Source organism: Mirounga angustirostris, unplaced genomic scaffold, assembly GCF_029215605.1.
Source record: "Mirounga angustirostris isolate CCGP_5_RB_7025 unplaced genomic scaffold, mMirAng1.0.hap1 SCAF_13, whole genome shotgun sequence".
NCBI classification, from domain to species: Eukaryota; Metazoa; Chordata; class Mammalia; order Carnivora; family Phocidae; genus Mirounga; species Mirounga angustirostris.
The window spans coordinates 16,093,686-16,120,352 of record NW_026991721.1 but is presented as its reverse complement, the minus strand read 5'-3'; the positions used below and the strand labels follow the sequence as shown (position 1 = coordinate 16,120,352).

Sequence of the window (26,667 nt, the reverse complement as noted above, 5' to 3'; positions counted from 1 at the left end):
TTAATCCCCCCTGACTGGTTCAAAATGAGCAGCAACTGGGGCCCGGAAAGCCAGGGAGCCCCCCCACAGAATGACTTTTTAAAATTCTAGAACTTTTAATTACGACCAAAAAAAAAAAGTGTTCCAGTTCGAAAGTTCTTTTAACCTTTTCTTTTTTCATTTATTTATTTTTTTCTCGATTTCTCCGCGGGCCGGATTATAAAACTCGCCCTCTCCTTTTGGGTTCGAGGAGCTAGGTTCCCCCCTCCGGGCAGCGCGCGGGGCGGGGGCCGAGGGGGCCCCGGGAGTTTTCTCCGGGGCCGGGTTGGGACGCGGCTGGTGAGTCCCGGCTCCGGCCCCTGAATTGGGGGGTCCGCGTCTGCCCCAAACGCCGCTTTCTTCCGTTTTCCATGTCATTTCCTGTACTAATAAGATGGTGGTCAAAGCAGGGGAGGAGAGCAGCAGCGAGTCGCCGCCGCCGCCGCCGCGCCGAGGCTGGCGCTGAAACTTTGCCTCGCCGGGGACCAGCGCGCCCGCAGCGCGGCCGCTCCCGCCGCGGGGGCCGCCAGCCGGGGCCGCGCCGCCTCCGCCGAGCCGCCCGCCGGGCCGCCCGCGCCGCCCGGGCCCCGCGGCTGCCGCAGCATTCCCGGGAAGGTGAGTCAGCCCCGGTAGCCAATGTGGCCATTGAAAATGGCTTCGGAAAGCGCTCGGCAGTTTGCCAGCGAGCGCGGGGGCCGCGGGTGCAGGGGCTGCGAGCGGCTGCTGGGGGCGCGGGCGGCCGGGGGCCGGCGCGAGCGGAGCGGGGGGCCCCGGCGCGGGCTGGGGGGGGGGGGGCAGTTCGTCCCGGCCCCGAGGTGGGTTAACCCTCGGCAGGTAGCTGCCGCCGCCGCCGCCGCCGCCGCCGCCGCTGCGGGATTCGGGGGCCGCCCCTCCGCCTCCTTCCTCCCCGCTCGCTCCTCGCTCGCTCGCCTTGTTACAATGTAGCCTTTTCTCTGCGCCGACGTTCCGCCCGCTGACGGACGTGGCCGCCGACCAATGGGAGCGGCGGTCCGGGCCGAGCGTTCGGAATGAGAACGCGGTGACACGGGCCGGGCGGAGCGCGGAATGCTGGAGGGCTCTCTGCGGCCGCTGGCCTAGTTCTCGGGGGCACTTTCGGCTCGGCGCCCGGGGCTGCTGTGGGGGGCTCGGGCCCTTCAGGAGGCGGTGGGGCCTCTTCCAGCGCAGCCCGCGATTTCCCACGAAACGTGGCGGAGCCGGAGGCCGTTTCTATAAGATATTTGAAGTCTTAGTTGCCGTGTAGACTCTTCGGGAAATCTCTCTGGAGTGTAGCCTCCATCCCCCACTCGCAATCCCCAAGGTGTTCTCTTATGCAGAAACTGCAGAAACTTAGCGGCCAGTGACCTTTCTCCGGTCAAGGCCAGCACGCCCTAGGCAAGTCGCTGCAAGGAGAATACACATTGCTTGAGCACTGGACGTTGCTGGTTGAAAAGTTGCTTGTGTCTTGAACTGGGTTGGGCGGTAGGGGCTTGACCCCTGGGATGGGCTGGGACTTAGGAAAGAAAAATGTTAAATCTCTCTTCTTAGACGTTTGCTTCATGTGGAGAAAGGCTGTGGTATACAATTTAGAGCGGCTAAGAGGAAACACACCCAGTTCTTTGTGCGCGAGGACAGGAGGCAATAATGAGAGATTGCTCTTGATGCCTGGAAAGCCTATAAACTTAGGGGTTTTTGTCTGGGCTGGGGCAAAAGGATTTTCCGTGGAGCCGGATGCCAGTGGCACCCAAGCTTGCCTTTGCCCACAGTACCCCTTCAGAGGAAGGGAGGTGGTGGGGGTGTGGGGTCGGTGGGCCGAGTCTGTAACAGGTTGTGGGCGCATGGTCTTCACCCACCAGCTCTCTGAGAGGTGGGCAGAGTTCTGTGTGGGCACACATCTGAGAACCTGCTGGGAAGAGCCCCAGCTGGTTGCTTTAGTGTAATGAAAGGGGTTTCTCTGTTGGAGTCCTTCCCCCCTCCACCCTATAATAACTGTATGACTTTGGATTTGGCATGGTTACCTTTGACCTCTCTGACCCTTGCTTGTCCATCCGGAAAATGGGGCCAACAGAGCCTATCTGGTAAGGCAGTTGTGAGATTAAAGGCAATAGGGATAAAATGCCTAGTCCACGCTCCACACATGACATAATTTGAGAAGTGTTGTTTTCTGTCTGGGATTATTGCAGACCATCAGAATTGCCCGACGGGCCCCACCTAGGACCATCCAATTCCAAACTGACAGGGCCTCCAAGGAGCAGCTGGGGCGGGGACTATTTCTCTTCCCTAATGACATTCTCAAAGAGAAGGGGCTCCCCTCCCTTGCCCCAAGAGTCCCGATCAGCCACAACAACCATCACTTATATCCAGTATTGGCATGAGTTAGAGTTCTGTCCTCCAGACCCCTTGGATTGATGTGCTTCCTAAATTTGTTCTCCTTGGTGTCAAATAAGACTTCTGTCATCTGAATCTTTCCTCTCACTTGGATGCGGAGGCGGGGTTTCCCTGGTTCTAGGTCACTGGCAAGTGTGGAGGAAGTAAAGACTACTGGACTAGGAGTCAGGAGTCATACGTGTTATTCAGCTGCCTCATTGGCCTGTCCTCTTGGCTACATCATAGTCATGACCAATGCATGGCATCCAAGGCTGTCCCTTGCCTCCTGTCTGTCCTCCAGGGCGGCGCTGTCTCTCCCCAGGACAACATTCCTGAGCCTCCTAACTGTCCACCTGCCCCCTCTCCTCCATGCCAGTCTCCACCTTGCAGAGTGATCCGTTCCAAAAAAGATCACATCAAGCCTCCCATTTCTTGCGTAAAACACCGAAAAGTCTTCCCAGTGCTTTTGGGATAAAGAACCAAATCGTCCACATGACCTAAAAGCTCTGGAGTGATCTGGCTCTGCCCTTTCCTTGGCCTCATCTCGCACCCTCCTCCGGATCTCCCTGCACTCCAGGTTTTGTTCTCTCCTGCATGTGCCCCCCCTCCTTCTAGAATACTGAACCCGTTGTAATCTAATGAGTGAGTTGAGGTTGGCAAGGGCAAGGTGGAGTGGGAGAGTGTCTGGTGGTGGTCCTTGATTCTATCCCCTAAACATTTCCAGTTCACCCAGGCACAGGGTAGGATTGAATCTAGGGCTCCTTGTGCTTGCGTGGGGCCGTGTGGCTGGCGGGTGAGTTGTAAGCTGCAGTGACACAAACCACTTTGGGCCAAAGCATCTAGTAGCTGGTGCAAGAGCCTCCAGAATGCTCTTTTCCTATGGCGTGGCAGCTAGCAGTAGGTGGGACGGTGGCTTTTTGCTAGCCAGGGTCCCTGGGTCGCTGTGTGGGATGGAGCCCCTTGATGCCCCACGAGGGACATGCAGCTCGAGTGATAACTAAACCTTTGTTGTTTTCAACCACTGAGATTTGGGGGTTGTTTGTTACTACAGCATAACCTAGCCTGACCTGACTGATACGGGGACCAGAGGAGCATTCCAGGCAGAGACAAGTACACACACACAGGGACTCAGGAAGGCTCATCCTTAGCAGCCAGGGTGACCCATTTGACAAACAAGTGTGAGTCTATCAACCCCTGCCTGAAAAACCTTCAGGGACTCCCACTGCTGTTAGGAGAAAGGTAGAAGTCCTTTAGCTGGGCGCCTGGGTGGCTCAGTCGTTAAGCGTCTGCCTTCGGCTCAGGTCATGATCCCAGGGTCCTGGGATCGAGTCCCACATCGGGCTCCCTGCTCCACGGGAAGCCTGCTTCTCCCTCTCCCACTCCCCCTGCTTGTGTTCCTGCTCTCGCTATCTCTCTCTCTGTCAAATAAATAAATAAAATCTTTAAAAAAAAAAAAAAAAAAGAAGTCCTTTAGCTGCCCTCCAGACCCTGTGGGGACCCCATTTTGCATCCCCCCATCTGCTATGTTCCACCTGACATGGCGCTTTCCTCACGTTGTCCCCTCGGTCCTGACCGTGTACCGCACTCCCCCTGCTTAGGCTTCCTCATCCTTCATCTTTCAGCTTCCACCTCACCTCTTCAGGGAAGCCCTCTCTGATTAGGTCGAGCCCTCCATGACAGCCTCTCATGGCCCCACGTACCTCTCCTTTGCAGCACTCGTCTCTGTAGCGATTTTACAGTTGTGGGTGGGTGTGATTATTGACTGTGGTCCCCCTTTCATCAGACCAGGAGCTCTGCGGGGGCAGGGCTTGGGTTGGCTGCTATTTTTCCAGTGTCTGCACACAAGGGCTGCTTCTGAAGAGTCCCTGAGCATTGACTGCAGATTCACTGGGTGCCAGGGGTGAGGAACAGGATAAATGAACGCTGCTTCCCCGGGCGTAAGGGCAGGTGGGTCCAGCTGGAAGGAGGCATTGGGCATGGTGGGCAAACTGGCCCATAGAATACAGGTACCAAGCTCCCCATACTTACAGGTGTCCACGCCCCAAAAGGACCATGTTTCTGGGAGGTCTGAGAGGACACCCCAGGAGGGCAAGAGTGTGAGATTTAACAAACCCTGAGGCTTCTGCTGATCTAGAGAGTATATGATTCAGTGAAGGGGCCGCCGAGTAGGAGATCCAGGGATGATGAAGATGATGATGATGAAGGCAGCGAATGTTTATTGAGGGCTAATTGTATGCCACATAGAGTCCTAAGCATGTCTCTATGCAGAAAAGCACTCCACAATGTATGTATTATTATTTTCATTTCACAGATGGGTAAACTGAGGCCACAAAAGGTGGAGTAAAGGATCCAGGTTTACACAGGGGTATGGCCACAATTGGAACCCTGACATTCTGATGCCACCTCCTTAAGGATGCCCTCTTAGAATGAGGGCAGAGAACCCCAGACACACCAAGGAGACACCCCTTTGGAAGTGTCACATGGGGTTATAAAACCCTTCTTGGGGGGTAAGTTCCCAGGAGGTAACACTCACCTACCACTGGGGTTTGTGCAAGCCAGTTTCTGGCTCAGAGCTGCTTGGTGGTCTTGGTGCCAGGGCTGATCTAGAACCATCTGGTGCATCTCCACCCCTGCTGGGGCCTGAGAGTCCTTGGAGGCCCCAGAGCCCCATGTTCTCAGAGTGGGGCCTGGGAGAGGCTTCCCCGCAGCTGGCTCAGGGGCTGCGCCGGAAAAATAAGCTGTGCAGAAAGAAAAAAAAAACAATGAAGAAAAAAGAAAAATGTGCTGTTATTTTTAAAAAGCCTGTTTCCTATTGCAGATTTGTATCTGCGTTGGAAAGCCCAGTGTTCGCGCGGTGCAGCCACACTCGTGGTGGTGTGCCTGGCAGAGGCTCTGTAAGAGGGGAGGCCTGGGGCATCCTTCAGTCCTTCCTTTCTTCTTCACGTGGTCGGGGTTCTTGTGCTGTCCCTGTGCTGTCCCTGTGCTGGGCTCGAGGGCATATGGGGAACCCAATCTCTGCCCCTACCAAACTCGTGGACCAGCATGGGACGTGAGCAGTTAGCCAAGCAGTTACAGAGTCTAGCAAAAGGGTGCGAGGCAGATGGCCACTGATTCTAAGTCAAGGAAAGCTTCCTGGAGGAGGAGATGGCCTTAGAGCTGGGTTTTGAAGGTTGAGGAGACAACAAAGAAGGGAGAGGCATTCTAGTGTGGGGTATAGGTTGTTCAAAGGTCCGGGCACACAGAAGGGCTTGGAGAAGCTCAAGTAGTTCAGTTTCCCTTCCTATAAATGGGGACAGTAGTATCAGTCCTGTGCCACATTCGTTGGAAGAAAGTTTTTTCCTCCCTGTTCTCATGACCAAATTTAAGAGGAACACATATTGTGCCCCATGAGGTCCCTTCTACATCCATTTATGGATGGGGAAGCTCAAGCAAGTTCAGAGAGGTTAAGTGACTAGCTCCAGATCACCCAGCTACAATCTAATCTTTCCAGTCACCTTGAGAAACCCACATTTATCAAGGAAGCTTCGGGCACCTGGGTGGCTCAGTTGGTTGGGCGACTGCCTTCGGCTCAGGTCATGATCCTGGAGTCCCGGGATTGAGTCCCGCATCGGGCTCCCTGCTCGGCGGGGGGTCTGCTTCTCCCTCTGACCCTACCCCTTCTCATGTGCTCTCTCTCTCAAATAAATAAATAAAATCTTTAAAAAAAAAAAAATTTAAAGGAAGCCTCGGGAGTTGCCTACCTGTGTTACCTAACGATCCCCAGCAGGTCTCCTGGGTGCTTTAAATGTGGGATTTGATTTATAAGCCCTTGGTTTACACAGCTGGTTTCAGACCCCTCTCCCCACCTGGGAACCTCATGGGTGAGAACTCGCAGGCACATTTGGACAGACCAAGAGTCTCCAATGAAATGACATGGGGTGAGGGAGGAGAGGAGGGAGGAGGGGGGCAGGAGACCACAGATGGTCCTGCTCCCCAGCATCAGCCTCAGATCCTGGGTGGGTGCTGAGGGGTGGGGACCCTGTATGCAAAGGCACACCTTCGGTGCCTTCTAGAGCTTTCCCTTCCACCACGCCCTTTAACCTCCCCAACCCGATCCATAAGGCCAATGGGCAGTCTTCCCAACTTTGCCTTTTTCTAGATCCCCTGTCAATAGCCCGTGAGGCCGGCGGGCCGGCTCTCATGACCCCAGTTTTAGAGCTGAGAAGTTGGGGGCTTCCAGAAGGGAAGCAGCATGCTGGAGTTTGTACCATTTAGGGAGCTACCCCCCAAATCTAGGGCCCCTTCCTGTGCACCCACCATCCTCCTGCAATTATCAGAGCAGGCTGGGGAATTCTGAGAACTTTTGGCCCAGTCTCCGTGCCCTGCTTTCCAAAAGGAGCGGTTGTGGGGTCACTGCTTGACTCTCTGCAGGGGCAGCAGCTTCCCCCCCCCTTCCTGAGGGGACAGAGGCAGCCAACCCCAGTAATGTGCATGAGGAGCTGGGCTGGGGAGGGGGGAGGGCCAGCGGGGCTTCTCCTCCAGGGCTCATGGCGGGGCTGGGGGCCAGAGTGGGACCAGCAGACAAGGCGAGCAACTTGACCTGGGCACCGAGCTGGGCTGGTATGGACGTCACCAAGCAAGTAAATATGGAACCACCCCCACAGTGTCAGCTTTCTCAGAGTGGCTTCTCCCACTATCTTTCACTTTCCCCGAGGGAAAGGGGTGAGGGCCGGGAACGGATCCTACCGCCCGATGCTCAGGGGATGGAGATGGCCGGCTTGGGAGGCTCTGGGACGGCCGAGGGGCCTGGGGAGCAGCCCACCCGACCCTCGGCCCCAGCAGGGAGTGAGCCTTTCGTGGGGGCGGCTGACTGGGACCCAGCCCGGGTGGACTCAGCATTGTCATGGCCCAAGGTACATGGAGGGTGGGCTCTGGTGGGTGGGTGGAAGTGGGAGGGGGAGGTGTTTGCAAGCCAGGGCCTGTCCCTGACCTCTCAGCCCAGCCCTTCCATGCCCCAACCCCAACAGGGCGGCATTTTCCCAGGGCGGTGCAAGACACCTCTTGAGACAACTGTACCCCAGAGGAAAAGCCAGACCAGCCAGAGGGGCTGGTATTTAGAGAGGAGGTGAAGAGGTCAGAAGCTCAAGGTATCCCAGGGACGGGGGTGGGGCACTTAGACTGGGGTTTGGAGGGCCAGGGGGGTGATATCTGCAGAGGAAATCAGCAAACTTAGCAGCCAGGGAAGAATTTACTCCCCCCCCCAAAAAAAAGATGTTAGGTCTTGGGTGGAGGAAAAGCAGAAAGGGAGGATACAGGGCCAAGTTTTGGGCTGGGTGATTCAGGCCTCTATAAACATCAGTAATAGCCAAACTTGGTCGAAGCTTTTAAGTGTGGCTGGGTTCTGCCTGAAGCAGTCCTCTGCCCCATCCTGCTTGTGTCATTAGCCTCCATTTACAGAGGAGAAAGTGAGGCCCAGGGAAGCGAAGTGACTTACCCAAGGCCACACCGTTACGAAAGGCAGAGCTAGGACCTGAACCCAGGTCTCTCTGATTCCGGAGTCTAAGCTCTTTTCCATTGCATGGGGAACTGCTCTTGGAGGCTGTGCTGGGAAGGAGGGGATGGGGCTGGAGGAGTTGCAGGCTCCAAGCACCTGCCTGGGTGATGCTGGGCAGTCCCGAGAAAGTACAGCGTGGGCCAGCTGTGGTATCAGTGTATTCACCTGAGAAAGGGCTAGTGCAGTGCCCCCTTGCACTCTAGAGGGCCAAACATAAACACATGATTTGATGGGCCGTGTCCCCAAAGAGGGTGGTCTGCGGACCCCCCCCACCCACCCATCTGTGAGCTGTTACTGGTCTGCGGCGAGCTAGTTACAACATTGAAAGTAAGTGTCAAAAAGCTCTTATTGCAACTTGACATTCTGCCTCGTTTTGGATTTTTTTTTTTTTTTTTGTAATTTACAAAAGCATCAGTTGGCAACAGATTGGAAAACTTAAAAAAAAAAACCTCTACCACGAATAGTGTGAGCAGCCCTGGCCCAGATCCTAACTGTGATTGAAGGTAGGAAGTGCCCTACTTGCTCGTGGATGTGGTGGGGAGGGGAGCAAGTGATTCTGCCACCAGTGGTGGGAGAGGGAGAGCCTGTTAGGCTTCCCAGAAGAAGAGGCATGGAGCTGGACCTTGAAGGAAGAGTAGAAGTTTGCCAGGTGGGGGAGGAGGGCAGGACATTTTAGGCACTGGGAACAGTATGTGCAAAGGCAGACAACAAGAGGATAGGGCCGTTCAGGGAAGGGCAAGTGGTCTTGGGTGTTTGGAGAACAGGTAGAGGAGATGGCCCCGGAGAGGGAGGCTAGGGTCAGACTGGGAGGGCCTTGAATGCCAGGCTGAGCTGGGACTTAAAGAAAGTAAGTGTCCAGAGTGTTCTGGAGGCGGAGGTCCTGAGGTGGGAGATAAAGTCACAGCTGAGGAGGTGCTTTAAATGACCGAAGGGGCCATCCGGGTGGCGTTTCCTTTCTGTCTTCAGCCTTCCGGAAGGCTGTTTCTTGGTGCCCAGTGGGATAAGTTGCTGGAGAGCGGTTCTATCCTTGCCCCCTTCTGAGGCAGCCAGCCCCATGGTTCTGCTGGTGCCTGGCGGCCCCCGGGTCAGTCCTGGCTGGACAGGTGGGCAGTTCTTGGCTGTGTGAGCCGCAGGCCTTCCCAGGCTGTCCTGGTCAGTGGGTTGGCCTCTGGTGTGCTTGGCTGGCCATGGTGGAGCCCTTTTATCCCCCTGCCGGATGCTACCCGTGCTGTGAGCTGTCAAAGGGGGTGTGCCGGCTGCCTCACGGAGTCCAGAGTCATGCCAGGGAGTGTGGGCAGGAGGAGGGAAGGCTGAGATCTGAGGCTGAGGTGGGGGGTTGGCCAGGCCCCGGGGCCTGGCGTGTGATGGTGTGGGGTCTGCATAGGGGGTGAACCGTGGACAGCAGCCTGAAGTGGCTTCCGGCTTGAAACCTCTGTCGGGTCGGGGCTGAGGCCTGCGTTTGGGGCCGGAGGAGTGGACACGCGGTCGACGTGCTGAGGGGTGATGGTTCGAGTCCCATCCGGGCCAGCTCAGGTGAGCAGACAGCATGGTGTCGGGGAGCCGCTGCTGTGGTTCCGCCTGGTGGGGAGGAGAGCCAACCCTCCCTGTCTGGGGGCTGCCGGGAACAGCCCATGCTGTGTCTGGGCCTGCATGTGGCCACAGGTCCGCGGAGAAGGCCGGCCTGCAGGGAGGGGGGCTGCGGGCAGCACCTCTCCTGCCAGCCCCACCTACACCCTCCTCCTCGGGGGCCCCTGTTCAGAGTGGCCCCCCTCCCTGCTCCCTCCCTGCAGCTCCCTGTCCGCTGGGCCCCACACAGCAGGCGGGACCGTCTGGCTGCCATTCAGTGGGGAGTCCAGCCGCTGGGGGCCCCTGTGGGATGCGGCTGGGAGGCATTCGCCGCAGCCTGGCTGCTGCTGGCCTCACGACCAGCAGTCGCTGAGGAGCTCTGGTTTTGACAGTGGCCTGGGTTGTGCTTGGAGGCACAAGACGCAAGTCCCCAGTCCTCTCTGGCTCTCTGCCTTGGGCTGGCCCCACGCTGGACTCAGTACTTGCCACAGCGCGCGGGTCTCCCCGAGGTGGGGTCGGGTGGCCCTGGAGCCATTAAGCCTCCTATCTCAGGCTTCGTGCTGCTGTCTGCCCTTCCCCAGAGCGGGTGCTTTTCCCTGTGAGCACCAGGTGGAACCTCCTTGCTTCTCAGGGGCCCCTCTCCCCACAGGACACCCCGAGCCTGTTCTGTGTGGCCCGGTGCCACTTCTGTCCCAGACTGGGGCGGCTCCGGTCCTTTGGCTCATGGCTTCTCTGTGACTGAACATTGCTCTTCCTCCTCCTGATTCCCCTTGGTGGATCTGTAACCTGTCTCTGCCCCAGCTCCTGGCTACCAGTGAGGCAAGGACTCTCTGGCCCGGCTCCCAAGGTCCCTGCCCCCAGTTTCAGGTAGAAACTGTACTCTTCCTTGGCACCTGCTAGTGGCTCCCTGCCCTCCCTGAGCACCCTGGCCCTCGGCCCAGGACGGTGGCCAGGAAAGGCTCCCCTGCTCTTTCGGACTCAGTCCTGTCTCCTCCTGTGCGTCCTTGTCTGTCTGGAGAAGCCCTCTGCTTGCTGTTTCCTGGTCCCTGCCTGGGGCCAGAAACGGGCCCCTTTCCGGCTGCCCCTGGGCTCCCGGACTTGCAGCAAGTCTAGCTGCCTTTGGGGCTCAGTTGTGGCCACCTCCTTTTCTCAGCACCCAGTGTCCATGATGTGGATGGGGGCCTCACATTTTTTGTGGGAGTCCACAAAGAGGCTATGTGGACAATTACCTCATTGTACGACACAGCAGGCTTGGGAGTTAGGTACTATCCGCCCATTTTGCAGATGAGAGGGTTGAGGTACCGCAGGGTTCAGTGACTTTGTCCAGGTCTTATGAGAAGTCAGGGGCAGATGTTGGGACTCAACCCCGTATCTCTCGGCTCTTTTCTTGACCCCGTTGCTGTCTTGCCAGGTAAGGTAAGGGTTTCATCGACCTTTGCTCGTTAGCCTGTCAGGGGCCAGGGCTATGGCTGGGGCTGGGGCTCAGCCCGTTGGGGACTGGGGTTCACTGTGTGGCCATGGCCACAGTTTAGGCTCAGTGTCACAGGTACAATCAGCCTTGTGAGCATCTCTTCGCCTTCCTGAGCTCTTGTCCCCAATGTGAGGTCCTCCCAGAGACATGGCCCGGACCCTGGGAGCATGAGGCTAATACCAGGCCTGCTGGCCAGGGGCTGGGGGTTGCTGGGACTGAAGGGCTGGGACTGGGGGTCCTTGGGGGGCAGGGGAGAGGGAGAGACTGGCCTGTGCGTCCTTGCGCTAGTCATAGTGAGGGCCCGCAGCCTCTCCCTGCTCCAGGGCCTGATGCTCTGTGCTTCCTTAAAGCCACTCTAGATGCAGGCAGAATACAGGCTTTGCTCCTACTCCCAGGATAAGGCTCTGAGGCTCAGAAGGGCCAGCTAACCCACTAGCTTTGTGTTCTGCAAATTCTTTCGAATCCTTCCACCCCAGTGCAGATGCTTGCATACCTCCAGGGACCGGTAGCTCACTGGTTCCAAGGCAGCCCACTGTGTCTTTTTTTATGCTGTATTACTAAGTTTTTTAATTATGTAAGGAATATACAAATACGTTTTTGTTGTACTAAAGTCAAATATTATTTAAAAAGCTAAATATTATCTTTCTTCCTAACCACAATCTTCCAGCCTCCTCTGCAGGGTTAATCATCACTGTTATTACTTTGGTATATAGCCATCTAGAAATCTCTCTATACATCCACTCGCAGAACCTATAGGAAGATGTGCCATTACAACATGCATGCATGTGTCTGTGTGTTTAAACAAATGGTTACAGATCATTCTGTAAATGCTTTTCTCACTTAAGATCGGATCTAGGGAATCTAGTCATGGTTTTACATAGCAAACTATCATAATTCTTTTTCTTTCTCTTTCTTTCTCTCTCTCTCTTTCTCTTTCTTTCTGCTACACAGTAGATTTAGCCATTATCCTACTGGTGGACATTTAGGTTAATTCTGATTTTATTCTTGTGCCTCCCTGGGCCTACCTAGAGTAGCTACTGCTGGCCATGGGAGCCTGTTGGATTTTTTAAAAATGATTGCTCAATATTTCAAAGCCGTCCACAGAGACTTTCTTTGCATGGAACCAAATGTCTCCCTGTAGGGCCCATACTATTCCTGGGTCTCTTCTTTAGAGCCAGAGAGAAAGGCTGCTCCCCTGTCCCCAGGCAGTCCCCAGGGAGCTAGAAATAGTAGCCATGGCCCCTGGAGACTTTTCTCCTTCACACTTGGGTGTTTCTACCCTCACTCAAAGGGCATGTTCTTGAGTGACCCATCTCTTGTGTGGCTGTTGTGGTAAGTGGACTTTGGGGTCACTTGGTTTTTGACTCAAATCCTGGTGTTTCTGGGAAATCTCCTTAACTTCTACCTCTGGGTGCCTCAGTTGCATCCTCCGTAGAATAGGACAATAGCATCTCGGTCACAGGACCGAGGAAGGAAACACGTGTAAAGTGCAGAATGCTGTGCCAGGCACTCAGTCAAATCCCAGTAATAGTCTATCCTGGGGCCTCTCCTCTGTATTAGCTCCACACCCCACTCTGTGGGCAGGGGCCCTGTGTCCCCGGCAGGCAGCCTGCGATGGCTCAAGCCGCCACAGCGGTTTCATCCCACCGTCCACTCACTGATTTCCCAGAGGAGGCTGCTGCCTGGGATGCGGCGGGTGATCGGAATACTTCCCAGCTTGGCCCTGCAGGTTCTGGACTGGAGCCTACGGGGAGGGAAGGAGGTCAGCCTGACCCCTCGCTCGGCGGTGGTGGCCGGGAGCCTGGTAACGTAACCCCACACCTCGGGCAGATTTGCCGGCTCTCAATGGGACCCGTTGTGGCCGGGGATTTGATCTCCCTTGGCCTGCAGGTGGGCAGGAGAAGAAAGCAGCTTGGGGCCATCCTCTCCCCGGAGAGCCCTGGGGCCCCTTTGGGCCACACTGGCTGGTCCAGGCTTGGGTTTGCCTCTCTGCTCGGGGAGGGGGTGGGGGGGGTGAATCTTTGCCAGTGATTGTATAGTTAGTGCTGGAAAGGGTGGCCCTTTTGCTCTTTCCTCCCCTCCTCCCCACCCTCCAGGTTCTACACCACCTCTCCTGCCACCATCCCACCAGCTTGGCATAGGCAGCCCGGCCGAGACCATTTCACAGATGCAGACACTGAGGCTCCGAGCGGTTAAGTGACTCGCCCAGAGCTCAGCAGTTAGCTGCCAGTGGCATTGGGAATATACCCAGGCAGTCTGGCTTCGCGTCCAGCTCCTTTTCATAAGGCCACCGAATGTGATGGTGTTGGCAGAAGGTGCCCCGCCGGGCAGCCCTGCGTGACCGCTTGCCCTCTGGTCGGCGTCCTGTGCGGTCAGTGAGCTCAGAGGGTTGGGATTATTTCCTGAGAAGCGAGAAGCACCGTAGCTGGCCCGGGGCCCAGCCCTTCCCCAGCACCGGCCACAAACCCTCTCAGGGGCCCGAGGTAAGGTGGGGACAGAGTGTGGCTGCTTCAGCTGCAGCCGTCTGCCCTGCTGGGGAGAGGGCTTGCTCTCTGAGCCCGTCCTGTGGTGTGGGCAGGGGGCTGCAGCGACCCTCGGGACTCGGGGTGCTCCTCCCAGGGAAACAGGAGCGCAGCCATCCTTGGGCCCTTTTTAGGACTGGAGAGAGCAAGGCTCAGAGAAGTGCAGGGGCTGCTCTGAGCTGGCAGTTGGCAGAGGGGAAGCTTGAACCCCCACCTCCTGATTCTAGATGTAGAGCCCTTACCAGTCCTGCCGTTGGGTCACACCAAAGACCTTGAGCTGGCCCAGCTCTGATTTACGAGCATGGCTGTTGGGGTCAGAGGGATGTGGGCTTGGGTCCTGGGTCAATAATAACTTCGTATTAATTGAGCACTTAGTATGTACCTGGTGCTATTCTAAGTCTTGACCCGTAACACTTCACTTAATCTTCAGAATAACCTCACGAGGTGGATGCCATTATTATTCTCCATTTACAGCTGAGGAAACTGAGGCACAGACAGGCTAAGTGACTCCCCCGAGTCCCATGGGGGTGACACTGGGATTTGAATCCCGGCAGCGTGGCCCCAGAGGTTGTGTGTGAACCACTCCAATGCTTCTTAGGGCCAGGAGGACCGCCCCCCAGGGCAAAACACACCTGTCTTCTTCCTGGTGGTGCCTGATGCACGGCAGGTGCTTGGTATACACGTATCGAATGAATAAGCAACTCGTCTTTCTGGATGTCAGTGAAGTGAATACCAAGCCACCTTTCCCCCAGCACTGATGGGAAGGGTCCGCTTAGTGTGTTGATATTTGAAAGTGCCGACGAGCTCAGGGCTGGGGCCATGGCAAGCTCCGGTCCCTCTGGGGAGACAGGGCCGCTGAGCCGCTCTGAACCATGTCCCACGAGTGAGGGGTACTGCTCCGAGCTGCCGTACTGGCACTCAGCTGCCTGCCCGGGGCACGGAGGTGAGTTCTTCCTGCGTGGGTGGCTGTGGGATGTCGCCCACGGCTGGCCTTGGGCTTCCTCTGGGCCAAGCCAGGGGCCAGAGGGGCTGAGGGTGAGCACTGTGACCGCGTTCGTGAGGGACCCTGGCATTCCTATTGAACACTCACGGTTACGGGGTGATTCACACACATATGCGTTTTCTTGTCAATTTCCCGAGTCTGTTTCTCACCCAGGCTCAGGAGGTGAGGGGACTTGCAGGTTCCCACAGGCCTAGACTGGGATTCCGCTCTTCTTCCCACTATTGCCTTCTGAGGATCCCCCTCCTCCAGGTGCTCACGTGTCCCCTGTGGGTTCCAAAAGTGCGGGCGGATATCAGACATAACCAGATGAGGGCGCCCTGGGAGGTCTCTGGGATGACTCAGTTGTCCCCTCAGATGGGGAACCCTCTCCCACTCAGATTTGCTGTCTTTATAAATAGTTTTGACGGCAGGCTCCCTGTAGCTGGACTCGGGAGATGCAGTTCCATCCCATGCTCTGCCGGAGGTTTGCTGTGTGGCCTTAAGTTAGCCCCTTCCTCTCTCTGAGCTTGGTATACAGCCTGGGAAAGTGAGACCACGGGGCTTACTGATATCCACTGTTCTGTACCTCCATTAAGGGGTATGATTTATGCCCCATTTTCTCAACCCCTTTTTTAGATACTAGGATATTGGGGACCCTCCACCTAGCCAAGCTGGGACAACGGGGCCTGGTTCTGGGGTTGACTAGTCCTGAGACGGTGAAAAGCATGTCTGAGGACTTGCCAGGGAATCCCCATTGGGTCCGCTGCCCTCGGCCCACCCTGAGAACTTGAAGTTCAGCAGATAACAGCCAGCGTGGGGGCGGGGGGGAAGTACATCCTTTGGCATGCATGAGATCTGGGTTGGAATTCTGGCTTTGCCCCGATCTTTGGCTGTCTACCTGACCTCTCAGCACCTTCGTTTCTCACCTGGGAAATAGGGAGGGTGAAACTGTCCTCCTGAGATTGAGATGAAGATGGAATGCTTGAGCTTCTCCCCAGCAACCCCCTGACGCTTAGCAGGTCCCCGGTGGCAGGCATGGGTCTGCTGAGTGTGGTGGGGCGGGGGTCAGGGACCATTCTGGAAGCCTTGCCAACAGCCCTGGAGGCTGAGTCCCGAAATAGGAGACCCCAGAAACAGGTTCCCGATGGCCAGGCCGGCCTCTGCCAGCCCCCGGGAGGCCACACTGAGCTGGCAGCGTGGGCCTTCCCTCCCTCCTGGGCCTGTTGGCTGCATAAATTACTCGGCAGCCTTTGGGCTAATTTTACCTTCTTGGTTTTCATGAATCATTTCCCATCCGGGGGTGTGTGAGAGAAATGGCAGGGGCTCTGCCAGCTGGATGCCCCGGCGCCAGCCACGGTGAAACGGCCGTGGGGGGCCCCGCTTGCGTGCTCGCCAAAGTGAGGACAGGACACCCAGGGACCCCACGAAGGGCCCCCGAGGGCTAGCTCCTTCCAGCCGTGTCCCTGGACCTTTGGGTTATCACGATTGGGAGTAAATGAGCCACAGCAGGCCCCGGAGCTGGAACTTGGGCTAACTCTAAAGGAACTTGGCATTACATGGGGCCTGATGGCCCCCAGGGTCTGTTTCGAGCTCGGTGGTGAAGCGGTTCACAGAGAGACCCCTGTGGCCTCGGGTGCTTCTGCGTGCCCAGCGCCAGGAGTTTGCCCGAATGCTGAATTTTCACAGTGACCCAGTGCCCAAGCTGGCAGGTCCTGACAAAATCAAACCCAAGCTCCTTGGATGAACTGCGGCTCGGACGGGGGGAAGGAATTTGTCTAAAGTCTGTGTGATCAGTGGAAGAGGTCAGGCCAATAGTTACTTACTGACAGCTACCCCTTTGCTCACAGAACCCTATGTGACTCTTGTTATTCCCATTTTATAGAGGGGTAACTGAAGGCACAGAAAGGAAAAGAACTCGCCGCCCCTGATGACACAGTTGTAAGTGGTAGTAAGCGTCCACACCGAGCCATCTCACCCCAGAGCCCCGAGTTCTGCAGCACGTGGCCCTGTGGAGTGCATTGACAGGGCGGCTCTCACCCTCTCATCTGCTTTGTCCACTCACCAAGTGTGTGTTGAGCCCGTGCTGGGTACCAGGGACCGTCCTGGCCCTGGGGGAATTGGGAGCAGCCAGAGTGGACAGAGGCTGGGAGGCTGGTGAGGTCCCACCCCAACACCCCATCTTGCCTGAGGCCGGGTTCCCAGAGAATAGCGTGTGCTTAGCATGGTGAACTCAGATGCCGGGCCGGGCAGGGAACGCACCCGAGTGGCACAAGTCGGCTAGAGATCTGGAGAGTTATCGCCTTGCCCGTTTGAGCAGCAGCCCCCCGCCCCCCAGTTCTGGCAGACTGTGGCCATGGGGGGCCACCTGCCTCCTGTTGCCAATGTTTCCGATTTTCCAGAAAAGCTGAACGTGGGTTGTTTTTTTTTTTTTTTTACCTGAAATCATCTGTTTCCTCAGAGTTGGCAACTAAAGCAAGAATAAAAATTGGAAACCAAAACCAAAACCAAAAATCAGCCACCAGTTTGTAACCTGTGGATCCTTTCTTCTGCCGCCTTTCTACAGCCTGTCTCTGGTTGGAGCAGGTTCTAATTATCCCCCCGCGGGCCACCTCTCTCGGGAAGTCCTTCACTACCTGACATGAAGCCCCATACCCCATCCCCTGATTGTAGTTTGTCACCCCCCATGTGAGATTGCCACCTGGGAGTAGTGGAAAAAGCATGGGCTTTGACTTGGATAGATTCCAGACAGCTGCTGTGCAGCCTTGTTCCAGGCACTTGTCTTCTCTGAGCCTCTATTTCCTGTCTGAAAAACAAGTAAGGTAAAACTGTACTCACTAGGTTTTTGAAAGGACTAAAGACAGTAAGACAGACACTCAAGTCAATCAGGATTAGGCAAACATGGAATTTATGCAAAGTCCAGGATCACATACAGCTTCAGGAACAGTTGGATCCAGGGCTCACACAGTGTCCTCAGGACTTGGTCTATTCATCTTACTCTTGTGTACTGACTCCATTCATAGGCAGGCTAGTGTCTGTGGTGCCACGTTGGCTGGCTGCAAGCAGATCCATAGTAACATTCCATCCTTTCAGCACGCCCTCTTCCCAGCAGATTCCTCCAAAGCCCCCAAATTGCCACTCATGATTGGCTGGGCCCTTTACCCTTCCCTGCACCATTCACTAGGACTTGCAGATTTGAGTGCCGACTGGTTGGTCCTATCCCAGAACGGATAGAACCAACCAATGTCCTCTCCAAGGACACCAGGCTCCTTGGTGCCAGAAGGGGGAATGGATGCTAGCAGGAAAACCTACAGACATTCTACCCAGGCTGCAAGCCTCATGAGGGCGAGGACCTAGTTCACCCTGGGGTTCCCTAGCACCTAGGACAGTGCCTGGTATGCAAGAAAGTCCAGAGTGAATGAAAGGATATCCTCCACAGCACGTGTCGAGCACCTTGCACAGAGCCTCGCATCAGCTGCACTGTGGCCCTCGTGCCTCCTTCCTGGAAGCCTGGGATAAAGGTCTTGCACCCTCGCCGGCTTCACCTGTCTGAGGGAGTGTCATGGTTCTGCAGTGCCTGCTCAGTATGGAGCTTGCTAGCTTAGCTCGGGGAGCCCCGGGACACCCATTTGTTAGGGCCAGCTTGACAAACGGTAATTCTAATCATCGGTGAGCACATCACCTTGCATTCACAGGTATCATTCCCCAAAATCATCTCATTCTTCGCTTCTTTACTGCCCGTGTCCAGATAATTTATGTTTGTTACTGTTTTGAGACCGAGCTAGACGAACTACAGGTAGAGCTCCAATTTCAGCAGCTGTAAAAAGGGGCTGTAATCCACCCTGCAGGGTTGTGGGGAGGATTAGGGGACATAATGAAAAAGTGGAACACCTGGGCGCAAGGGTTGGCATGAAGTGGACGCTCAGGCGAGGCCAGGTTCCCTGTGAATGCCTTCAAATCAAGGTCTTCGTATGAGCCTTTCCATGAAGACCTTAGTGAATGGCCACTGAGGACACACGGAGAGACAAATAGACATGGCTATACACGCACACATAGAGTTAGGGAAGAACCCCAATCTTATGGCCAAGACTTTACAGATCAGCAGGACAATTGACTCCAGTGAGTAAACAGTAAGATCATTACATGGGGGCACTGGTTACTGCACCCCAAGTCCCCTGGGGTGACACAGTGGACCCAGACAGTGACTGTGTGGACAGTGGATTAGTGCCGGAAGAACTCGGAGCTAAGGGCCCGGCACCTCGGGTAGCCAGCAGTGAACAAACTGGTTCCCTTTCTCTGGGCCTGAGCACCACGCTGCGGTCGCTTTGACCTACTTAATTACCTACGTGACTAGCTACCGCCGTGGCTCAGCGTCAGAGGATGGTGAGGCCTTAACAGTTCACATACTCAGCAGGGACACGCAGGACCCTTGGCAGACTGCCTCACCCATCTCACACACACACACACACACACACACACACCTTACTTTTCCAAAGATGGGGTGGTGGCCTGGCTGCTGATAGTGAGCTCCCATGGGAGGTATTCATCACACTTGGTGATGACAGGTGCCATGGCTTTGAGCACCTTGCAGTTGCCGTGGGTGCTTCCCAGCTCTTCTGCGCATGCCCATCACCCGGGGCAATCTCTGGTGCGGGAGGTCTGAGGTGGAGCAGGGGACTCTGCCTTTCTTTTTTTTTTTTTAATTTAATTTTATTTATTTATTTGAGAGAGAGAGAATGAGAGACAGAGAGCACGAAAGGGAAGAGGGTCAGAGGGAGAAGCAGACCCCCAGCTGAGCAGGGAGCCTGATGTGGGACTCAATCCCGGGACTCCAGGATCATGGCCTGAGCCGAAGGCAGTTGCTTAACCAACTGAGTCACCCAGGCGCCCCGGACTCTGCCTTTCTAATAAGCGCCCGGGCGATGCCCCTACTGCTGGTCTGCAGACCACACATTGAGAAGCCAGGATTTGGGTGACTTTTGAGGTTTCTTTTAATTTTGAGATTCTGGGCAAGACTGGACGAATAGAATAAACAGCCAGGGAGAAGGGCAGGGACGGGAAAGAGCAGTGAGGGGGGAGGAGGAGGAGGAATAGACTGCAGGAGAGGTAAAGGCAGGGTGCCAGGCCCACTGGGCACCCCCCCACCACGGCCCCACAGCGACTCCCTCCCCAGGCCTTCCCCTCTGGTCTCACGGTGCAGTGGGACCCTTTCCTTGGAGCCAAAACACCATGTGGGTTTTCCCCAGGGCCCTACCTTGCTAAATGGAGGCTTCAGCTCCTTGGGGCAGGGGAAGTGTAAGTTTGAGAATGTGCAGGACACCCTGGACAGGGGCCGGAGAAAGGAGGGCTGGGTGAGGGGCGGCTGCCCAGCACAGACCATGGCGGTGGGTTCCTATCTCCCACCACCTTCCTCTGGGAGGCCTTGAGCAAGTCACTCCCACTCTGGGCCTCCGTCTCCTAGCCAAGAAAGGAGGCCCTTGGATCCAGTGGTCTGAGGGCAGGCTTTCAGCTCCGACAGCCTAGAGGTGGCGGTGGGATGCGAAAGCTCACTTTCCCCAGGCCTACTCCTTAAAAGCCAGAGGGACTTGGGTGCAGATGGCTCAACTCCCTGCCTTGCCTTCCTCATTAGCATCACGGGGGAGGGGACCTGAGGAGCTGACCAAACTAGAGGCCCTGGGGGTCTCCAGGATCTGCCACCCCGGGCGAGCCATCAGCGCGGTATGGCCCTGACCACCCTTAAATGAATCTACACATCCAGGCCTCTTTCACGCATGACCTCCTACCCTCCCATGGCATCATTGGCAAGTGTGACCTCCCCGAGGCCCTGGCAGCCCCAGCCCAGAGACCCTACACTGGGGCAGCCGGACCCCGACCCTCCACAGGCACCCCTCCTTCTCCCCCAAGCCTTATGTGTCTGTGCTCAACTTGGTACTTGGGATCTTGGAGCCAGGTCGGCCTTGGGGAATTGGTGTGGACTTCAGAGTCCCCTTCCAGGGGGCCAGCAGGTGGTAGGGAGGAGCCCCCTCTTTCCACCCTCCTCCATCAGCAGATGTCTTCCCCCGTTCTGGTCCCTGCCTGGGAGGTGGCAGGGCAGCCTGCAGCTTATTTTTTTAACCATGAATACTAAGATGCCTTTTAAAATTTGCTGTTTTGCAAAAAAGATAGAAAAGCGTAATAAACTTCTTCCTCCGTAATCAATAACTCAGAGGCATTACTAATCTGTTTTTTCAATCAGAAATGCACGCATCTGGTGGAAAACTCGGTAAGAAGTAAGGCTCTTTCCTCCACTAGGCCTCAGCCCTAGCAGCTGTCACAGCTCAGAGCTCTTCCGTGCAGACGTGAGCACGTATACAGGTGTATGTCCTTTCTGTTTTATTAAAATAGGGCATGTTTATTTTATATAACATTTATACAGCTTACTCGCTTTTGTGTCAGATGCCATTCTAAGTATACTGCAAATATTAATTCATTTACTCCTCCAAAGAGCCTTACCAAGTAGGTGCTATTCATATCCCCCAAGCACAGAGAGGCTAAGGAACCCCCCCAACATCACACAGTATTAAGGGAAGCACTTGGGAGTTGAACCTCGGCAGCCGGGCGCCAGGACCTATGCTGTCAACGACCACTCGTTGCGGCCTCTCTCATTATGCAAACAGGCTTTACCTTGGTTTTGTTTTCACCACCGATTATGTAGTCCATTCAACAAATGTTTATCGTGCGCTCACTTTGCACCGGGCACCGTCCTACTTGCAGGGGATACAGCAATCAACGGAGGATAAACATCTCTGCCTTCCTGGCCTTTACATTCTGGTTGGGGAGACAGGCAGCAAAGACTGCAGATGAGTGCTATGTACATTTGCTGGTGTGAGTCGAGCGCAGGAGAAAACTAAAGCAAGGAAAGCGGGATAGGACTTGTCAGGGGGGGATTGCAGTTCTATCAGGGGGCAGAGGGTGTGACAGGGGGTAAAGGCCTGAAGGGAGTGAGGGAGAGAGCCCTGTGGGTATCTGGGGGAGGAGGCTTCCTGGCAGAGGGAAAAGGCACCAGCCGGGAGCCATGCCCCGCGGTGGGCTGAGCAGGGCAGCCCCTCTGGCCGTGGTGGGAGCAAGGGGCACAGCGGTAGGAACGAGGGTGCTCTGGAGAGCTGTGCTGGGTGCCGGGCACGCGTTGGGGCTCCGAGGAGGGTGTGGAGCAGGGGCCCATTTGATTGGACTCGTTGGTTATTTCCAGTCTTTTGCTATTCTAGACAGTGCTGCAGTGAACACGCTTACACATGATGTGTCTCAGTGAAATTCCTAGAAGTGAAATTGGAGGACAGAAGATTATGTGCATCTTTTAAAAGGTTCCCAGGCTTCTACTGCGCTCCATAAATACACCAGCTTCTGCTCCCACCAGCCGTGCGGTGAGAGAGAGGGGGCGGGGGGAGGGAGGGCTCCGGTTAGAGCTTCAGGTCAGGCCGTGGGCTTAGGGGAGAGCCGTGACTGGGGTGAGATGCCACAGGCCCTCCTGATCTGCCCCTTTGGAGGCCGAGGCAACACGGAGGCCGACTCTTCACAGAGGTGCAGCCAGAGTTCTGGACCCCAGCCAGAGCAGGGCGGTGGGGGCCTGTCCCTGTGGTGCGGACGGTGATGGCTGCGTCGAGTAGAGGCCTGTCCTAGAGGGGCTTGAGTGACACAGGGGCCTAACAGGAAATGCAGAAGTAGGGCAGGTTCCAGAAGCAGTCGATTCCATTGTCAGTCCAAGTCCCGGTCTCTGAGGCGTTGTCCAACACCAACCAATTCTCTGATTCTCTGACACCGACTAGGTGCCCAATGACTCCCTTCGGTTCTAAACCTCACGACCCAGAGTGAGCACCAATCCCCCAGATGGAAGGCTCAGTCCCACAAGATGGTCCCCACTTCAGACACCAGCTGCGAGTCCTGGGACACCCGTGTTTCTGACCAACATAAGTCAGGGGTTTCCACCACCTCCTCCTCAGGTTCTATGATTTGCCAGAATGACTACAGAACAGAGGAAAGTGCTTTATGGACTAATCACTGGCTAATGATAAAGGGTACCCTAACCCTCCCAGCACCACCCCCTGTTCACCACCCAGGAAGCTCTCTGAATGTTGCTCAAGAATTTTTGAGGCAACTTACTGAATGAGAGAAAATATTTGCAAATCATCTATCAGAGAAAGGAATTCATTTCCAAAAGATGTGAAGAACTCCTACGATTCAACGGCAAAAAAAAAAACCAAAAACCAAACAATCCGATTAAAAAATGGGCAGAGGATGTGAATAGACCTTTTTCCACAGAAGAGGCACGGGCCAACAGGTACATGAGTCATCATCATTCATCATCGGGGAAATGCAAATCACAACCACAATGAGATATCCTGACACTTGGCAGAATGGCCGTCATCAGGAAGGCGAGAGAGAGCGAGCGTTGGCCAGGAGGTGAAGGAGAGGGACCCCTCATGCACTGCTTTGGGAATTGAAATTGGTGCAGCCACTGTGGAGGATGATATGAAGGTTCGTCAGAAAAATTAAAAATAGAAATACCCTATGATCCAGCAATTCCACTTCTGGGTATTTACCCAAAGAAAATGAAAACACCGATTGGAAAAGATATCTGCACCCCCATGTTCACGGCAGCACAATTTGCAAGAGCCAAGGCTTGGGAACAACCCAAGTGCCCATCGACAGACGAGTGGATAAAGAAGATGTGGTAGAGACATACAATGGAATCTTATTTATCCATCTGAAAGAATGAAATCTTGCCATTGGTGACACCATGGATGGACCCTGAGGGCATTATGCTAAGTCAAGTAAGTCAGACAAAGACAAATACCGAAGGATCTCATTTAGATATGGAATCAGAACGAAACAAAACCAAGCTCATAGATACAGAGAACAGACTGCTGGTTGCCAGACGGGGGTGGGGGGAGTGGTGAGGTGAAATGGGTGGAAGGGAGACAGAAGGTACAAACTTCTAGTTTATTTTATGACTAGCTTATTTATAAAATAAAGAAGTGCTGGGGATGTAATGTGTAATGGTGGCTGTAGTTAAGAACACTGTGTTGCATATTTGAAAGTTGCTAAGAGAGTAGGTCTTAAGTGTTTTCATCACAGGAAAACGAATTCCGTAACCATGATAGATGTTAACTCGACTTCCTGTGATCATCTCGCAATATATACAGATATCAAATCGTTACGTGGGACACCCGAAACGAATATACTATGTCCATTATACTTCAGTTTATTTTATTTTTTTTTTTTTAAGATTTTATTTATTTATTTGACAGAGAGAGACATAGCGAAAGCAGGAACACAAGCAGGAGGAGTGGGAGAGGGAGAAGCAGGCCTCCCGCTGAGCAGGGAGCCCGATGTGGGACTCGATCCCAGGACCCTGGGATCATGACCTGAGCCGAAGGCAGATGCTTAATGACTGAGCCACCCAGGCGCCCTATACTTCAGTTTAAAAACCAAAGGATTGGGGCGCCTGGGTGGCTCAGTTGGTTAAGCGACTGCCTTCGGCTCAGGTCATGATCCTGGAGTCCCGGGATCGAGTCCTGCATCGGGCTCCCTGCTCGGCAGGGAGTCTGCTTCTCCCTCTGACCCTCCTCCCTCTCATGCTCTCTGTCTCTCATTCTCTCTCTCTCAAATAAATAAATAAAATCTTTAAAAATAAATAAATAAATAAATAAAAATAAAAAAAATAAAAACCAAAGGATTTTTGTAGACCTCCATCTCCAGGCCCCCTCCCCTCCCAGGAGGTCAGTGGGTGGGGCTGGAGGTTCTAACTTTCTAATCTAGGTTCTGGTTCTCAGGTTGGGGTGACCGTGACCAGCCCCATCTGGAGGCTCTGTAGGGGCCCCACCCTTAGTCACTTATTAGCATAGACTCAGGTGAGCTAGAAAGGGGCTCCTTATGAATAACAAAAGACACTCCTATCACTTGGGAAATTCCAAGGGTTTTAGGTGCTCTCTGCCAGGCACTGGGGACAAAGAACAAATATATTACTTATTATACATACCACACCTTCCCTCTGCTCTGCTGTACTAGCTTCATCCTGAGGCTGCTTCCCGCCAAAGCCCTTTGCACAACGTGCCTGCTATTTGTAACAGAGGCCACATGCTTTCTTGTTCAAGTCATGAAATAGAAGCCCTTTTCTTCCCTTGGATGGGCCTAAGTAGGTCAGGTGTCCGACCTTGGGGGAATGTCAGGTGCTGATGAATGAAAGGCCAGGTTCATGATCTAATAACTGGGGAGGGGGGTGGTATCACCGTAATTGGCTTAGATTAATCGGAGCCCACACCTGCAGCTGAGGGTAGGCTCAGATTCTCCTGAATCTCAGGAGGTCCTGGGAGGGAGGTGTCGCACCTGAACAATGTCCAGTTCTATTAGTGGGGAGGAATGGGGGCATGGGATCCAGGTAAGCCACCAGCAGTGTCTCCCTGAGAATCAAACACATAAAAAAAAGGTGCCACCCTTGACCACCTTCTGTGTTTGACTCAGGAACCTCTCCCAACCTCTCTTTTTATCAAAATCTTATCAATGATGGAGTCAACCTATTACCTTTAAAAGGTTCTGTAGGAGGCACCACCATGGGAGAATGTGTTCTCCTGCCCCCCCTCCCCCCACCCCCCACCCCCGCCCCCAAGCCAGCTGTGCTGGCTGGAAACTGCTCTGCAGATGAAGGCCTGAAACCCAATCAGGAGCCTCACTGGCTGGACCCCAGTTCTCCAATTGTAAAATCAGGGGCTGCGCTGGGTCAGAGTTTCCCCCATGGGACCTCTTGGCCCTTAGGGCCCCTGCAGATATTTTTCCTTTGTTTCTACTAACGTATAAATACATATAGAAAAATGCACATATTATAAAAGCACGGCTCAATATATTTTCACAAACTTAACACACCCAGTGGACCAGCACCAAGATCAAGAAATAGAGCATGACCAGCATCTGACAAGCCCCTTGCTTATCCCTTTCTAGTTCTTCCCAGTTCTTTCCGCAAACACTTCTAACACCGTAGTTTTGCCCATTTTTTTTTTTGAAACTTTATATAAATGGAATTATACTGTATGTACTCTTTGGGGTCTCATTTCTCAGCGTTGCGACTACATACTGTAGCATGTAGTTGTGGTTTGTTTAGTCTCATAGCTGCATAGTAATCGACCCACCGAACTATTTTGTAAACATAAAGAAGCTTAATGAACATTGTACAGTTCCCTGTAATCAGCAGGACAAATGAATGAGCATGCCAGATCTCTTTGCTTTTGCTTAGGATGATAGCAACTAACCAGTGTGTTAACCCTGGTTATCACATACCAGTGTGTATAGGAAAAGCTAGGAAAAGGAATGAATTCTTTTTTTTAGATTTATTTATTTTAGAGACAGAGAGAGAGAGAGAGTATGCAGAGGGAGGGGCAGAAGGAGAGGGAGAGACAGTCTTAAGCAGACTCCCCACTAAGCACAGAGCCCGACGCGGGGCTGGATCTCATGACCCTGAGATCGTGACCCGAGCCGAAACCAAGAGTTGGACGCGTAACTGACTGAGCCACCCAGGCGCCCCGAAAACGAATGAATGATTATACAACGTATACAGTCTTTCCGGTAGACAAAATCTTTCAAAATGGGAATCACAAAGCAAAGTAAAAACAGAAGTCTTTCGTGGTAGAAATATCAGGGCCCTTACAGATCCATCAGTCAGTTTGCATTCATTCATCAAATGGGCTTGGTATTCAGTCTCTAATTTGGAGTCCGTCCTCCCAACCAATTGGTTGGGTCTCAGCATCCAATCACAAGTGTGTGAGGATGGCAGAACCTTAGGCCTTATCTTCTCCAGCAATTTCTAAATTAAATGATGATAGAGTTCCTTGAAAGAGTTTTTAAGTGACTTTTTTTTCCTCCTAAGCCAAAAGAAGAAAAGAGAAACTCTTCCTAACACACTGTGCCAGCCAACTGCAAGTGATCCCCCAGAATACATCCTCCCAGACCTGCGTGTGCAAATCCATATGTGAATATATTTCTAAAATGGGATGACTTTGTATCTTTCTTTTCACAATTTTCATTTTTAAAAATAGATTTTACTTTCTAGAGAAGTTCTCGATTCACAGTAACGTGAGGGGGAAAGTGTAGTTTTCACATTCCCCCTGTCCCCACACACCCGCTGTTGCCCCCGATGTGGGGGTTACAACTGATGGACTGCACCAACACATCATTATCGCCTGGAGTC

At 54.2% G+C, this 26,667-nt stretch overlaps 1 protein-coding gene across 3 annotated transcripts in view; it reads left to right on the top strand.

Moving 5' to 3' along the window:
- The first annotated feature begins 235 nt into the window (after positions 1–235).
- PRDM11 (PR/SET domain 11) overlaps positions 236–26,667 on the top strand; it is an 86,159-nt gene continuing 59,727 nt past the window's right edge. For 2 of the 3 annotated variants that reach the window (XM_064576601.1, XM_064576604.1), the window contains exons 1-3: positions 536–633; positions 21,698–21,853; positions 22,256–23,260. In XM_064576601.1, the coding sequence (XP_064432671.1) occupies positions 23,231–23,260 (30 nt within the window). In that variant the 5' untranslated portion in view covers positions 536–633; positions 21,698–21,853; positions 22,256–23,230. Of the gene's footprint in view, positions 634–21,697; positions 21,854–22,255; positions 23,261–26,667 lie in introns of all 3 variants that reach the window. The other variant, XM_064576602.1, reaches the window with a different exon arrangement.